Source organism: Bombina bombina, chromosome 2, assembly GCF_027579735.1.
Source record: "Bombina bombina isolate aBomBom1 chromosome 2, aBomBom1.pri, whole genome shotgun sequence".
Classification (NCBI taxonomy): Eukaryota; Metazoa; Chordata; class Amphibia; order Anura; family Bombinatoridae; genus Bombina; species Bombina bombina.
The window spans coordinates 195,971,962-195,988,147 of NC_069500.1; the positions used below are offsets into that span (position 1 = coordinate 195,971,962).

The 16,186-nt window shown below is 35.9% G+C and overlaps 1 protein-coding gene across 4 annotated transcripts in view; it reads right to left on the minus strand.

Moving 5' to 3' along the window:
* Positions 1-2,433: 2,433 nt before the first annotated feature.
* Positions 2,434-16,186, minus strand: part of ARHGEF28 (Rho guanine nucleotide exchange factor 28) — an 813,355-nt gene continuing 799,602 nt past the window's right edge. For all 4 annotated transcript variants that reach the window (XM_053701420.1, XM_053701419.1, XM_053701422.1 and 1 more), the window contains one exon: positions 2,434-8,272. In XM_053701420.1, the coding sequence (XP_053557395.1) occupies positions 8,091-8,272 (182 nt within the window). In that variant the 3' untranslated portion in view covers positions 2,434-8,090. The remainder of the gene's footprint in view (positions 8,273-16,186) is intronic.

A 16,186-nucleotide genomic window follows, 5' to 3' on the forward strand; every position in this document is an offset into this window, starting at 1 on the left:
CTGCATCGGACTGCTTAAAAAAGTTATTGCAGGATGCCTCTATATCGAGGCATCACTGCAATAACATGAAAGCAGCTGGAAGCGATCAGGATCGCTTCCACTGCTTTCAAAGACCAACGACATGCAGGGTACATCCTTGGTCGTTAAGGACATTTTTTTGGAGGACGTACCCTGCACGTCGTTGGTCATTAAGGGGTTAAATGACAGTTTCAGGAATGAGAAAGAATGCAAAATAATAAGCTTCTAGAAACCAGAAGCAATAAAAAAGTGAGGTTTAAATAATGTGAGGAAAAAAGTGGAACAAAAAAGATGCCCACATTTGACAAATATCCTCTGACGCCGAAACCGACGCCCACATTTTTTGGCGCAAAAAAATGTCTGAATACGCATGCGTCAAAAAATGACGTTAACAGAATACAACTTCCGGCGTCAACTACAGCGCCGGAAATGACAAATTTTTGTGGCAAAAAAGTCAGCGCCAAAAATGACGCAATAAAAAGAAACATTTTCTGCCCCCGCGAGCCTAACAGCACGCAGGAAAAAATGGTCAATTGAAAATTTTCAAGGTAAGGAAAAAATAAATTGAAATGCATTATCCCAAATAATGAAACTGACAGTCTGAATTTTAAAGGAATACTGATTATCCTGAATCAAGGCAAATATAAGTTTATAGACATATATTTAGAACTTTACATATAAAGTGCCCAACCATAGCTTAGAGTGTCACAAAAAAATAAGATTTACTTACCCCAGGACACTCATCTACATATAGTAGATAGCCAAACCAGTACTGAAACGAGAATCAGTAGAGGTAATGGTATATAAGAGTATATCGTCGATCTGAAAAGGGAGGTAGGAGAAGAAATCTCTATGACCGATAACAGAGAACCTATGAAAAAGATCCCCTAGAGGAAGACCATTGATTTCAAATAGGCAATACTCTCTCACATCCCTCTGACATTCGCTGCACTCTGAGAGGAAAACCGGGCTTCAACCTGTTGCGAAGCGCATATCAACGTAGAATCTAGCACAAACTTACTTCACCACCTCCACGGGAGGCAAAGTTTGTAAAAACTGAATTGTGGGTGTGGTGAGGGGTGTATTTATAGGCATTTTAAGGTTTGGGAAACTTTGCCCCTCCTGGTAGGAATGTATATCCCATACGTCACTAGCTCATGGACTCTTGCTAATTACATGAAAGAAATAATTCTTTAAAATTTGTAAATATATACATAATGTAAACTTAGCTATGGTTATACTAGTTATGTACAGTGTGTGTGTGTGTGTGTGTGTGTGTGTGTGTGTGTATATATATATTATATATATATATATATATATATATATATATATATATAATTCATTAAAATTATGGGGGGAGATAAAAAACTGAAATTAAAATCCTCCATGTCTCAAAATTAAATCAATGCAAATATTTACATTGATTTAATTTTGAGACATGGAGGATTTTAATTTCAGTTTTTTATCTCCCCCCCATAATTTTAATGAATTTTGGTTTAACCTTGAAAATAGCTTTACCAATGCAGTAACCAGAAATCTATCTCCTACTGATGAGTTCTAAAAAGAACGAAACAGGCTGTCTAGTGAGTGATTTCTGGTTTGCTGCAATAATCCTGTTAAAAGGATAGCTGTGTTAAAACATTATTTTGAAGCAAAAAAACTGAGAATTTGCATATCTAACCCAGAATTCTCTTGTGCATTGGTAACATTGTATATGAGGTATTTCTGGGAAAAAGCAAGCGGGGAATCTTGCCTAGATGTGCTAATTTCCTATGCAAATATTTACATATATATATATATACACACACACACACATTTATAGAGGTTTGTACCTTTTTAAAAAAAATTATGTTAGTGGTCCACGGGATTTAAAAATGTGAGTTTAGTGGTCCCTGAGGTCCGAAAGGTTGTCGACCCCTGCTCTAGATACATACAAAATACAAAAATGGACTGCGCTTTCAAAAAATGGTGCACATCCAATGTCACTGTAAAACTCACAGCTCTGGATACTCACAGCTGTACAGCTTCCAGCAACCCAGGCAGTTAAACCCTGACCAGCCTGGGTGCAAAGCCCATATGGAAAAATACAAAACAAAATATCAACACAAATACAAAGAAAGTCTGGAACTCTCTTGTAAGCACACAAGATCAAAAGCACAAATGGAAGAGTTAGTTACACAGCAATTTTATTTTAAAGACATTAACATATCAGGACATTAACTCTGCACCAAGTATGATGCTACCCATCTGGTTAGTAACACACCAAATATAAACATATGAAGTTTGGAATTCAGTGACAAATAAAAAAAATCATAAAAAATGGTAATTATGTAAAATAATTTATTTCACATATTTTACTTGCTGTCCCGCTTAAAAGACAATTTCCGTTTTCAGTCAAAAATAAAACAAAAAATGTTTCAATAAATATAATTTTATTAAATATATTTCAACTTTACACAGGTATATTGAGTATTTATTTACTGGTATTGAACAATGATGTTTAAGAAATATTTTTTGTAGTACAAATAGATATCATAACTTGATAAATGTTCAGATGCCCGGAATGTATTAAAAAGGAAACTACAGCAAGGACAATGTTATTAAACATATTTATATGTAGTGTCACAGGTTTCAATATTCTATGTTTTTCCTTTAAATGTTGCAAAATCTACTCAACGCTTTATAGCATAACATTATCGCTGGTCCCATTAAAAGAGATTGATGTTGGGAAAAAATATTACTTTTTTATAACAATACAAAGACAATTTATGGATTAATAAAACCAATATACTTATATAGTACAACATTATACTGAAATTCTTGGGGGCAAAAAACATTTAGGTATATTTGTGTTACTGCAGTCATGGGTAATTTTTACATTTGATTTTAAAATCTATGTATAAATTGTAAAGTTGAGTATATTTGTGTCTATATGTAGAGAATTAGGACACATTTCTAAAACTGTAAACAAAGAAAAAATTTCATTAAAGCATGTTTTGGTCAGTGCAAAATTGTCTCAAAGTGCAAACAAAATTACCTTTTTTTTCGTTTCTTTTTTTTTTCCAATTGCACACTTTTAAAATAAATCAGTCACCTATTAATCTACAGAAAGATCTGTCTTGGAGCAAAAACAAACCTGATACTGAAGAACATTTTACAGATGTTGTCCTACACGTTTGCTGGAACGTACAACATTTTTAAAATTTTACATACAAATTAATAGACAAATATTTAAAGAAGAACAAAATAGTGAAAAATTATCTGTGTATGATAACCAATACCCTAACTGCACATTGAAAACTAATCAACAATTAGAAATTGATCATGTTTCAAATGGTAAAAACTCAGAGTGCCGACATTAGAATATCACAGAAAATTGACTTGATAAAAATAGTATTCTCATTTGATAAAACATTGCTGGTTTAATACTATTTGGCGTTTCTTAAAACTATTTTTAGCACAGTTATTACTGATGACTATGATAATCTACAAGAATTATTCATATACAATACACACACAACATAAACAGAGAGCGTAGAATTAGTGACAGAATATGTAAAGATAATGGAACATAAACATGGTAGGTTTTGCGAGAGTTAATAGAATCTGACTGACTATGGCTTTAGAATGTCCGATAATTAACGTAAAAAATAAAAAATAATTTACAAAAAATTGATAAACATATTTAATTAAATTTTATACATAAAATATTTTAATAGGAGTCACATTCATTTTCAAGTAAGGAGGCTTAAAGTCTCATTTATAACTCCATTTATTGAGAGATGGATGGATCTGTAAGCTATATATGATGTGCAAACCTATTAAAACTAAAACAACTAACGTAATAGATTTGAGGAAGTATTGCAATGTTATCTACTTTTTGGTGGCAATTGTATTCCTGAATTGTAATCAAAAGAAAATAATCCCTGAGAATAATTAAGACAAAAAATGCAAAATATTTAACCTTTTAGTTTTTTGCCTAAATTTTTTTAAACTATTATTCAGACTTCAGAAGAAAAAAGCCTAGATATAAATATTAAAATTTTAGTATGATAAGAAGACTTAAAGGGACATGAAACCCAACATTTTACTTTCATAATTCACAGCACACAAATTTAAACAACTTTCCAATGTAATTATTTTACCTATTTTGCTTTGATCTCTTCTTATCCTTTGTTGAAAAGCAGACCTAGATAGGCTCAGGAGATGGGAGCTAGCTAGTTATTGGAGGCTACACATATATGCCTATTGTGAATGTTGCTTCTTCAAGAAAGGATTCCAAGAAAATGAAGCAACATTAATAATATAAGTAAATTGTAAAGCTGTTTACATACGTATGAATATGAATCATATGAATCATGAAAGAAAATGTTTGGGTTTAATGTCCCTTTAAATCAAATGTTTAATGTCCCTTTAAATCAAATGTAAGGAGCGTTAATGAAGATTACTTAACTAGTGAAAAAGTAAGGACATGTAACAGGTTTTTTAAATAAAGCATAAAAAATATTTTTTAATATTAATTTATGGCTTTTTACATTTTCATAAGAGGTCAGCTTGTTAATTTTGAGGTTCTTAGAAATATTTTTTTTTTAAATATAGTAGTAGTATATAGAAATTGTTATAAAGATATAGTATATACGAATCTGTATTATGAATTCAATGATCAAGTTTGGGAAACAAAACATTACCATAAAGGAAACAAGCCACTCAGCAGCTGCTTAAAATCCAGAGACAATACTAAGTAGCCTTTTTAATGCAATGTTACTTATTGAAGAATAGCCCGCAAGCAAAATGTTGTGCTTCAACAGAACCACCAACATTTTCTAATACATTTACTAATCTGGATATTTTAAATAAACCATTTAAAGCTATATATAGTAAGCAATCAAATAAAAAATAAAGGTACATTCCCAAGTTGATATACCAAGAAGAATATATAAAAGGCAGCAAAAGGTAGACAATATAAATTAATATAATTTTCTTTGCAGTGGTATAAGAATAACATGTCAGATGCTAAAAATGTTAGAATCAACTGGGACTTCCTAAATACATTCTTAATATAAATTTAGCTTCCATGTGTCTGGGATTATTAAATAATTAAATAAGTAGAACTAGACAGGGATATCCTTTAACTTCAATTGTATTTGCACTTGTCATACAAACTTTAGACTCCTAAATTAAGAAAATGAAACAAAAAGTTGTTAAAATTGAATTTAAGATTTCGCTGACTTTCATGGTAAGGGTTGTCAGGAAAAAAAAGATACATTTAGCAAGGTTTCTGATTACAGGATAAATCTAGAGGAAAGATCTTCATTTTTGTATTCCCTACTTAGCTAGAATATTAACCAAAAAATCTAAATAATTACAGTGCATTACTTACCTCTTACTTAAAGGACAACTAAACACAGTAGAATAGCATAATCAGTAAATGCATACTAAAAAGACAATTTCAAATAAAGAGTAGTAGATTTATTTCTGACAAATTTTAAAGTTATATTTTCCCTCCTACTGCATCATGTGATAGACATCAGCCATTCTGTGAATCTTGCACATGCTCAGTAGGAGCTGGTGCCTCAGAAAGTGTGCGTATAAAAATATTGTGCACATTTAGATAATGTAAATTAATTAGAAAGTTATTTAAAATTGTGTACTCAATGAGAAAAATGAAAGTTTAATTTTGACTTGAGTGTCCTTTTAATAGCCAGCAAGAGAGATAAAAGTAATGTTGAATATATTTATTTATTTGAAACAATAGATTATTGTTATCCAGTTTTTACAGATGAGAGGGATTGCTAGGTTTGAACACGTAAAAGGGATAATGTACTTGGGCAAAAAGTTGATAAGAGTTAATTGTATTCAAATGGGCTACTCCCTTTCTCATACACCGCCGCTGGGGGTTTGTTTTCTTCTGCTGTCACTTAATTACGTAGCTTTACTATTGCTATTAGGCAGTATTAAAGCTTAAAGTATAGGTGGTGATCTAAACAAGCAAAAGCAGCCATTTCAAATGACAAAAAAAGGCAAATTATTTCTAAACAATTGAATACTCTCTAGCAGGTAAAATGGATAATTGGAAACACATTAAAGGGGAAAAAATGTAAAGTATAAATAATGTACATACAATAGATAATAAAGAAAGATTTACCAAAGTATTTCATGTGTTTTTGTATATTGTAATGGGGAATCTGAAAATATGAAGACAATGAAATTATGGAAAGTTAGAGACAAAGAAAAGATAATGTTTAATTTCTTGGCTGAAATCTCTGGAATCAATAAAAAAATAACCCCTTGCTCTTGGCCAGATGGCATCTAGTCCCTTCTCAAATGTACACTATGATAATAAACCTGTGCAGGAAAGAGTGTAATATTAAAGGTATTTTTTTCTTTATTTGAAAAGCAGGAACGTAAGTTTAAAAGCCGGCCCATTTTTAATTCAGGACCTGGGTTGCACTTGCTTATTAGTTTGCTATATGTAGCCACCAATCACAAACGCTAGCCAGGGTGCTGAAACCAAAAATGGGCCGGCTCCTTAGCTTATATTCCTACTTTTTCAAATAAAGATACCAAGAGAACGAAGAAAATTTGATAATAGGAGTAAATAAGAAAGTTGCTTAAAATTGCATGCTCTATCCGAATTATAAAAGAAAAAATGTGGGTTTACTATCCCTTTAATGGGTGTGAAATGCATGCATATCTACACTACCTAGTTATAGAACATTATAATATAAACTGGAGTGTAATTGGTATTTATTATTTCATAAGTAAAATAAAGCTCAGCACTTTTAATGAGTGCATGGGTTGACAGTAATTATATAATGCATTGTACAGTTTCATCCTGGAAGCACAAAATGCTAATCTAACTTAGCAGACCAATGTGGAAATACTTCTCAATTTTTGATTTTCATGAAGCTGAACTATTAAAATATACATATATGTATGGATATAAAAAGCATTTATATGCATATATACATTGAACAGCAAAAAAAAAATCAGCTCACTGAGCAACAGATCATTTTGAGTAGATGGATTTTTTTTCTCTCCTTTTATTATATGTTATATATATATATATATATATATATATATATACACATATATACCTATATATATATATATATATATATATACACACACACACACATACATATACATACACTCAAAAAAATCAACTACATTATAACCATGAGTACTTACTCATATGTAATATTGTAGGTAGACATCCATCATGCTTTTTTGTTTTGTTTCATATGTGCAAAACAAACAAATAAAAAAATGGTGTTGTTTAGCATTCATTTCACATTACATAATGTGTGGTCAGGGCAAAATGTGTTATTTACTACTTCAGAAGTTGCGCAACTTTGTAATTACCTTTGATTGAATATCAAAATCTTGCAAAATATGATGAAATTATTACACTTGACTGTAAAGAATAATTGATGCAAACACAGATAAAGAAGTATACAAAGCATAATTTTAGTGTCAAGGTTGAGAAAAACAATAAATATTAGGGCACTTAAAGTGTCCACAAGGCTTTTTTTCCCATTTAATTATATGTTCAGTCCATTAAACTTTAACTGGAACACCATGTAACAGATTTAGAAAATAAAAAAAACTAATAATTTAGAGAAACAAAAATGATTCTTCATAGTGTAGATGCAGAGCTTTCCAAACCCCAAATATTTCTTCAGGTAGACACTGAAAAAATAGTGAATATTTTAGTTGATCTACTAAAGCAAGAAAATAATCTTTATAGTTGCAATTACTTGTTTTTAAACCAGGACCAATACTGCATCACAAACATCAAGAAAGAGTTGGACAATTTAACAAGAACAATACAAATATTAACAACCTGGGTAACCGTTCATAGTGCTGGTCTATGGTCTTCACATGTGGCTTTTAGTCTTTGTGTTGAAAGGACTTAATGTTCAAAATTGTATCCACATGAATCATTTCAAGAAATTGCCAATCAATGACAACTCCGACAAATAAAATATTGGCGTCTTTAGTAAAAGTCAAGGGGAATGGATACAGGTTCAACCAGCAAACAATACATTGCTATGTTCTTCACACTGCAATCATATGTAAACTATATTTTCCTCAATTGTTCCATTGTGTGCACTCTGTGATGGATCAGTGGATGGACTGTTGACTGTTTCTATGGACTGTTGTAAAAAAGGTCCATCTGTATTTAAATGATGTCCGCCAGAGGAGGAAGCCAATATTGTGCCGCAGTAAAGGACATGGGCTGCATTGAGGTCTGTAAACAAAATCAAACAAAAAAAGGGAAAACCTTAATTATCTGTTTAATTTTTCTGTTTCTCTCATTCTAAGATTTCTAAGATAAGCAGAAAAGATTTACCTTTTAAAAAAATCACATCCCCTTTAAAAGGAATCCTTTAACATCTAAACAAATAAAATAGTTTTGAAAGCCTATTAAAATAATCTCACACGCTTAGTTTATATATACATATGAATAACAAATTTGATTATGAATAGCTTCTTTAGCTTTATTTTGTCTATACTGAGCATTTCAATATTTAAAGGGCCAGTAAACTTAGCAAATAATGTTATATAATTCTGCACATTGTGCAGAATTATATAACATTAGCTTAGCGCCAGGTTATTAAAGCAAATTGTTAGACAGATATTTAGCAAAGAAAACAGAACGCCGCTCCTGGTTTTACTGAGCGGGTCTGTTTTCTTCTGCTAAGCACATCGCGGACACGCTGAAATCAATGTAGCTCGCTCCTGCTCTGGTAGCGAGCTACATTGAGTTTAATAGCGAGATCGGGCTGGCTGTGATTAGACAGCGTGCCCAGATGCGCTTAGGAGAAGAAAACAGACCCGCTCAGTAGAGCCAGAAGCGGCGTTCTGTTTTCTTTGCTGAATATCTAACAATTTGCTTTAGAAACCTGGCGCTAAGCTAATGTTATATAATTCTGCACTATATGCAGAATTATATAACATTATTTGTTAGGTTTATTGGCCCTTTAAGTATTCAGTATGGAAAATCTGTGTAAACATAACCAGGAGAATAAATTAGACTCCCAGTAGAGGGTTGTGAAAATAAGTCCTTTAAAAGGTACAGTCTACAATATATTTTTTATTTGTTTTAAAAGATAGATAATCCCTTTATTACCCATTCCCCAGTTTTGCATAACCAACACAGTTATATTAATATACTTTTTACCTCTCTGATTACCTTGTATCTAAGTATCTTATGACAGCCCCCTGATCACATGACTTTTTATTTATTATCTATTGACTAGCATTTAGTACAGTATTGTTCTAAATCTTAAAGGAACATAAAATAAGTTGAGATAGAGACAAAATATAATAATGTGTACTTTAATTACTTTACCTGCAAATTTATACTGCAGTGCCTCGCCATTAAATCTTTCTTTTTAGTTTCTGAATTGTAAAGCTCTAACTCCCCCCACACATTTCCTTCTACGGCTGTATCAATATCTATTGTTGTTTTGGTAGAATGCTAAAATGTATAGGGATTATCTGCTGGAGCATGCCTAGAAGCTGTGAACTCATCTGAAATACAATGCCTGTGTTCTGTCAGATTAGCGAATTCATCAGAATAGTGAATGAAAGTGACGTTCCGTCAGCCGTCTGATAACAAACCCATACCACGCATGCTCTCCTCATTGTAGTCGCAATCCCAAGCGACTACGTCACAACCTTAACAATACAGGGCGGGCCGTAGACTCACCATATCCGGAAAGAAAGAAATTTATCAGGTAAGCATAAATTTTGTTTTCTTTCCTAAGATATGGTAAATCCACGGAGTCCTCAATTACTGTTGGGAACCAATACCCAAGCTAAAGGACACGGGGGACTAGGGAGGGACAAGACAGGTATACCTAAACAGAAGACACCACTGCCTGAAGAACCTTTCTCCCAAAGGACGCCTCAGCCGAAGCAAAAGTATCAAATTCATAAAATTTAAAAAAAGTATGCACAGAGGACCAAGTTACAGCCTTGCGAATCTTTTACACATAAGCTTCATTTTTGAAAGCCCAGGAAGAAGATACAGCCCTAGTGGAGTGAGTTGTGATTCTCTCAGGAGGCTGCTGTCCAGCAGTTTCATACGCTAAACAAATTATACTTTTCAACCAAAGAGAAAGAGAAGTAGCAGTAGCTTTCTGACCTTTCTGTTTTCCAGAAAAACAAACAATGAAGAAGACTGGCGAAAGTTCTTAGTCACCTGCAAATAGAATTTAAGAGCACGCACAACATCTAGGTTGTGCATCAAACGTTCCTTATAAGAAGAAGGACACAGAGAAGGAACAACAATTTCCTGATTGATATTTCTACCCAAAACAACCTTAGGAAGGAAACCAAACTTTGTACGAAGAACTGCCTTATCAGCCTCATGGTTTCAATGACTGACTCGGAAAAGCCACGCTTAGACAAAACTAAGTGTTTAATCTCCAAGCAGTCAGAAGCAGAAGATCCTTCCTTAGAGGAAGTTTCCAAGGAGGGAGAGACGACATCTCCACTAAGTCTGCATACCAGATCCTGCATGGCCACGCAGGAGCTATTAGAATCACTGATGCCCTCTCCTGTTTGATATGACCAATGACTCATGGAAGTAGAGCAAACGGAGGGAACAGGTATGCTAACCTGAAGTTCCAAGGAACTGCCAGCGCATCTATTAGGAAGGCCTGAGGATCCCTTGACCTTGAACCATACTTTGGAAGCTTGGCATCTGACGAGACGCCATCAGATCCAACGGTTAACCTGGAGAACACTTCCAGATGGAGTTCCCACTCCCCGGGATGAAAAGTCTGTCTGCTCAGAAATTCCGCTCCCCAGTTGTCCACTCCTGGAATGTGGATGGCAGAAAGACAGCAATTGTGAGCTTCGCCCACTATGTGATCCGATCCACCTCCTTCATGGCTAAAAAGCTCAGAGTCCCTCCCTGATGGTTGATGTACCCCACTGAGGTTATGTTGTCTGACTGGAACCTGATAAACTGGGCTAAGGCCAGCTGAGGCCAAGCCATCAAGGCATTGAAGATCGCTCTCAACTCCAAAATGTTTATAGGAATAGCAGATTCCTTGTGAGACCAAAGTCCCTGTGCCTTCAAGTCCCAAACTGCTCCCCAGCCCATCAGGCTGGCGTCCGTGGTCACAATCATTTAAGAGGGTCGCAGAAAGCATGCCCCCTGCGACAGGTGCTCCTGAGACAGCCACCACGGAAGAGAGTCTCTCGTCGACTGATCTAGAACTATCTTCTGAGACAGATCTGCATAATCCCCATTCCATTGACTGAGCATGCATAACTGTAGAGCTCTCAGATGGAATCGAGCAAAGGGAACTATATCAATGAAAGCTACCATCAGACCAATTACCTCCATACATTAGGCCACTGATGGTCGTACCACAGCCTGTAGAGATAAGCAAGAATCTTGGCTCTTCTGACTTCCGTCAGAAATATTTTCATTGATAGAGAATCTACCTAAGAAGACCACCCTTGTAGCTGGAACAAGGGAACTCTTTTCCAAATTCACCTTTCATCCGTGGGAACAAAGAAAAGTTAAGATCTCGATGTGAGATTTTGCTAGAAGAAAAGATGGTGCCTGGACCAGAATGTCGTCCAGATAAGGCACCACTGCAATTCCCGGAGACCAAATCACTGCCAAAAGAGGCCCCAGGACCTTTGAGAAAATTATGGGAGCTGTGGCTAGGCCGAATGGAAGAGCTACAAACTGAAAGTGTTTGTCCAGAAAGGCAAATCTCAGAAATTTCTGATGCTCCCTGTGAATGGGAACATGAAGGTTCACACCATTTAGGTCTACGGTCGTCATGAACTGACCCTCTTGCACTAATGGAACGTATAGTTTCCATCTCAAAGGACTGCACTCTGAGAAACTTGTTTAGACACTTTAGATCTAGAATAGGTCTGAATGTTCCCCATTTTTTGGGGAACCACAAACAGCTTGGAATAGAACCCTAGACCCTGTTCCCCCACTGGAACTGGTACTGTCACTCCTAGGAGGGAAAGATCCTGAACACATTTCAAGAACACCTCTCTTTTTGTCTGGTCTGGAGATAATCTTGAGAGGTTGAACCTGCCCCTGGGAGGAAAAGTCTTGAATTCTAATTTGTAATCCTGGGACACTATGTCCACGGCCCAAGGGTCTGGAACATCTCGTATCCATGCTTGAAAGAACTGAGAAAGTCTGCCCCCCACTTGATCCGATCCTGGATCTGAGGCAACCCCTTCATGCTGACTTAGATTCAGCTGCGGGTTTCTTAGATTGCTTCCCCTTATTCCAAGACTGATTGGGTTTCCAAGACGGCTTGGACTGATCCTGCTTGGCAGAGGAGGGGGAAGACTTGCCTCTGAAGTTACGAAAGGAATGAAAATTACTCTGACGTCCTTTCTGCCTATTCTTCTTATCTTGTGGCAGAAAAGATCCTTTACAACCCGTGATATCGGAAATAATTTCTGCCAAACCAGGTCCAAACAAGGTCTTACACTTTTAAGGAATCGCCAAAAGTGTCGACTTGGTTGAAACATCCGCCGACCAAGATTTCAGCCATAACGCTCTACGTGCCAATACAGTGAAACCAGAAATTTTGGCTCCTAACTTAATAACCTGCAAAGAGGCGTCAGTAATAAAGGAATTCGCTAACTTAAGCGCCTTAATCCTATCCTGGATCTCCTCCAAAGGAGTCTCTGCTTGAAGAGACTCAGACAATGCGTCAAACCAGTAGGCTGCGGCACTTGTCACAGTAGCAATACATACTGCAGGTTGCCATTGGAGACCTTGGTGAGTACACATCTTTTTCAAATAAGCCTCCAGCTTCTTATCTATTGGATCTTTGAAAGAGCAACTATCCCCTATAGGAATAGTAGTTCTCCTAGCTAGAGTAGAAATTGCCCCTTCTACCTTGGGCACCATATGCCACGACTCCTTAATGGAGTCAGCCAATGGAAACATCTTCTTAAAAACCGGTGAAGGGGAAAAGGGAATCCCAGGCCTCTCCCATTCCCAAGAAATAATTTCCGTAGTCTGGTCTAGCACAGGAAACACCTCCACCGAGGAGGGGACATCAAAGTATCTATTTAATTTACTAGATTTCTTAGGGTTGACAACAAAACAAAAGTATCGGAGTTGTCCAGGGTAGCCAAAACCTCATTTAATAGTACACAGAGGTGTTCCAGCTTGAACTTGAAGGATACAACTTCAGTATCAGAAGAAGTACTTATACTGTCCGAATCTGAGATTTCACCCTCAGAGGCTACCGAAGTATCCTCCTCTTCAGATTTATGAGAAAGAGCAACTTGGTTAGCCGGCACTGGATCAGAAACCTTACAATCTGATTCTTTAATTTTCTTCTTGCGTCTTCACTGAAGCATGGGACTGACAGCTAATGCCTCAGATACTGCAGAGGATACCTGGGCGGCAAATTCTGCATGCAAAAAAACTCCTCCAGGAGATTGACAGGAACCGCAGGGCACTGCATGTGATGCCGATAAGGCTTGGGGCGTTTGAGGGGAAGGCTGCGGCATTGCCTGAGCAGCATCAACCTGAGAGAGTGGTGGCTCAGCATCAAAAAGTCTGTTTTTGATTAAAATTAATGTTCTCTCTATATAAGATGAATAGAAAGGCAAAGGTGATTCAACCTGGGTACTCATACAAAGTTTGCATGCAACAAAAGGGACCATTTCTAAATCCATCATTAAACTTTGGAAAAAAATTTTTTTTTATTTTTAAGCAGTACCTTTAAGATAACGGTTCCCACAGGAAAAAGGACAGTTAATAAACCCTTTCAAGAACGCCTCTCTTATTGTATTTTAACGCTATGTATAGACAGAGAAAATGACAATACCTCCTACACAACGGAGGATTAAGAAAAGAACCTCTACACCTCAGCGTTATTACTGAGGTGCCTACCTGACCCCTCTGCACTCCAAGGAGACACAGTCTTAGCTCCCTTGATTAAGGCGCAACTGCTGTAGGAGTTCCTAGCAGACTGAGGTGTTCCTTTTACTGTCCTTTAGAAGCTGCGTCATCCACATAAAAAGGCGCGCTTTACAGAACGGAAACACCGCCTCAAAAAGGGAACCACCTCCTTTCTCGTCGGAGGCGGCCCTGACGGCCATTAGTATAGCATAAATCGGAAACTTGCTCCATTCCATCAGAGAGGCAATCTGCCTCCCACCAAGCACTCAAGTATTAGCGAAATAAAAATTGAGCCACTTTTACACTCTCTTACATTACATTTACAGTGCCTGCACCCTGCCATAAACGTACCCGTTTGTTAACACAGGAATTAACCCCTTAGTGCAGTCCTTCCATTTTAGTGCCATCGTTTTCATAAAACAAAAAATTGCCACTTTCCTGCACCACAGTCTGTCCAGCAGGAGGTCAGTTCACCCGGCGTGAGAGGAAGCCACTCCTCACAGAGACCTGTGAAAAAAGAAAGGACAGAGTAAACCTACTCTGGCTTTCTACATAAGGGCAGCAATCTGTTAAGAAAACGCAGTGAGGCTGACCTCACAAGTTCCTAACTGCTTGAAATCTACCACTGCCCTACTAAAGAGACTAACGTGGAGTACAGCTAAACCCAATTAAAGAAGGAAAGATCAAAGCAATCCTACTCTGACTTTCAAAATAATAAACTCTTGATTGAAGCAAATCTTATTCAGAAACCAAAACTTCACCTCCTCCTTGCACCGAAGGCAAACAGAATGACTGGGGATTGTGGGAGGAGAGTGATACTTACCAGCTTTGCTGTGGTGAACACGTTATGTATATGGCCCACATGAACTAGCAGTATCCTGTTGTGAAAAGCTAATAAAAATGCATGTGATAAGAGGCTGTCTCTAGTGGCTTAGAAACAGGCAGAAATTTAGAGGTTTAAATGTATGAAGTATATTAATATAACAATGTTGGTTGTGCAAAGCTTTAATGTTCATTTTCAGTTGTTCTCTCTAAGTATACAAACAGAGATAACATAAAGAGTGATAATGTAAGGATAGATGATATTCCTGCAAGTTCAACTCATTTCAATGGGTTGTTGTTTTAAAGGGCAAAACCAGCTAGTTTATATTCAATAATAAACCTAAAGGAACAATTTCCCATTTATTTTATACCATTCAGCTGGAATAACAAGTTATTGGAAACCCATTAAAGCCAATCAAGTTTTACAGTACATTATACCTTTAATAGCAAATGCCCATTTTAGTATCTCACTTTCTAAGTAGAACAGTATTAACACTGGTGGGCGAGTACAAAAGCTGAACAGTATGAAGACAAGGATTGGTAGAACAGCTTTGTCTAGTTCTGAGGAAATGGTCTGAAAGTCTTTCTACTACATGCTGCTTGTGCTGAAGCTAGTTAGTGCACTAGGAGCTTCCTGGCCCTTTTCTGGCATGAGAACGAAGAGACATCCTTATATTGGGAGTAGCTTCTACAAAAAAGCATCCTCAAGCATGTGTAAAATATATATTTTGTGTTAAAAAAAAATAATATTCAAACAAACAAATACATCTTCAAGAAGAAAGAAACCCCAGAGAGGAGTCCCCAGATATTAACAAAATAACCAGCAGGATCATTTTAAAAGTTAAAACACTATGTAAAAAGGTTCGAAATGATAAACTTACACAAACCAAATTAAATCCCAAAAGCAAAAGCATCTCTGAATACAGGACAGAGTCCTTCCAGGGTTTAAAAGAATGTTATATATGGATGAAAGGAAAGTTAAACTGGAAAAAAACTGTTCATAAAATGTGAAATTTCAAGGAACTAGGTGGCAAAAAACATTTGGAGAATATCTTAAATCTTCCATATAGATACAGAATTCCAAAGAAAAATTCTGTCTCCAAACACTTTTCTACAGGTGGCCAAAACTTTGTAAGATGCCTCTTGCATAGGATTTTGGAAGAAAGTAGATCTCTCAGAACAGTTGTTACTAAAAAATAGAGAAGGATTGAATAGGAAGAAGTAGTTAATAACATTTACTAACACTCAAATAATAAAGCACCAGGACCAGATACTTTACCTGCAGAGATGTATAAGATGCTGCAGGATTAAATAGATGTATAATGCATATTGGATAGAAAAAGTAGAACCTCGAAATAAATTTTTAAATTTATAAATATGCTTAAAACCATTCAAGAATGAAGAAAACATGGGTTCATATAG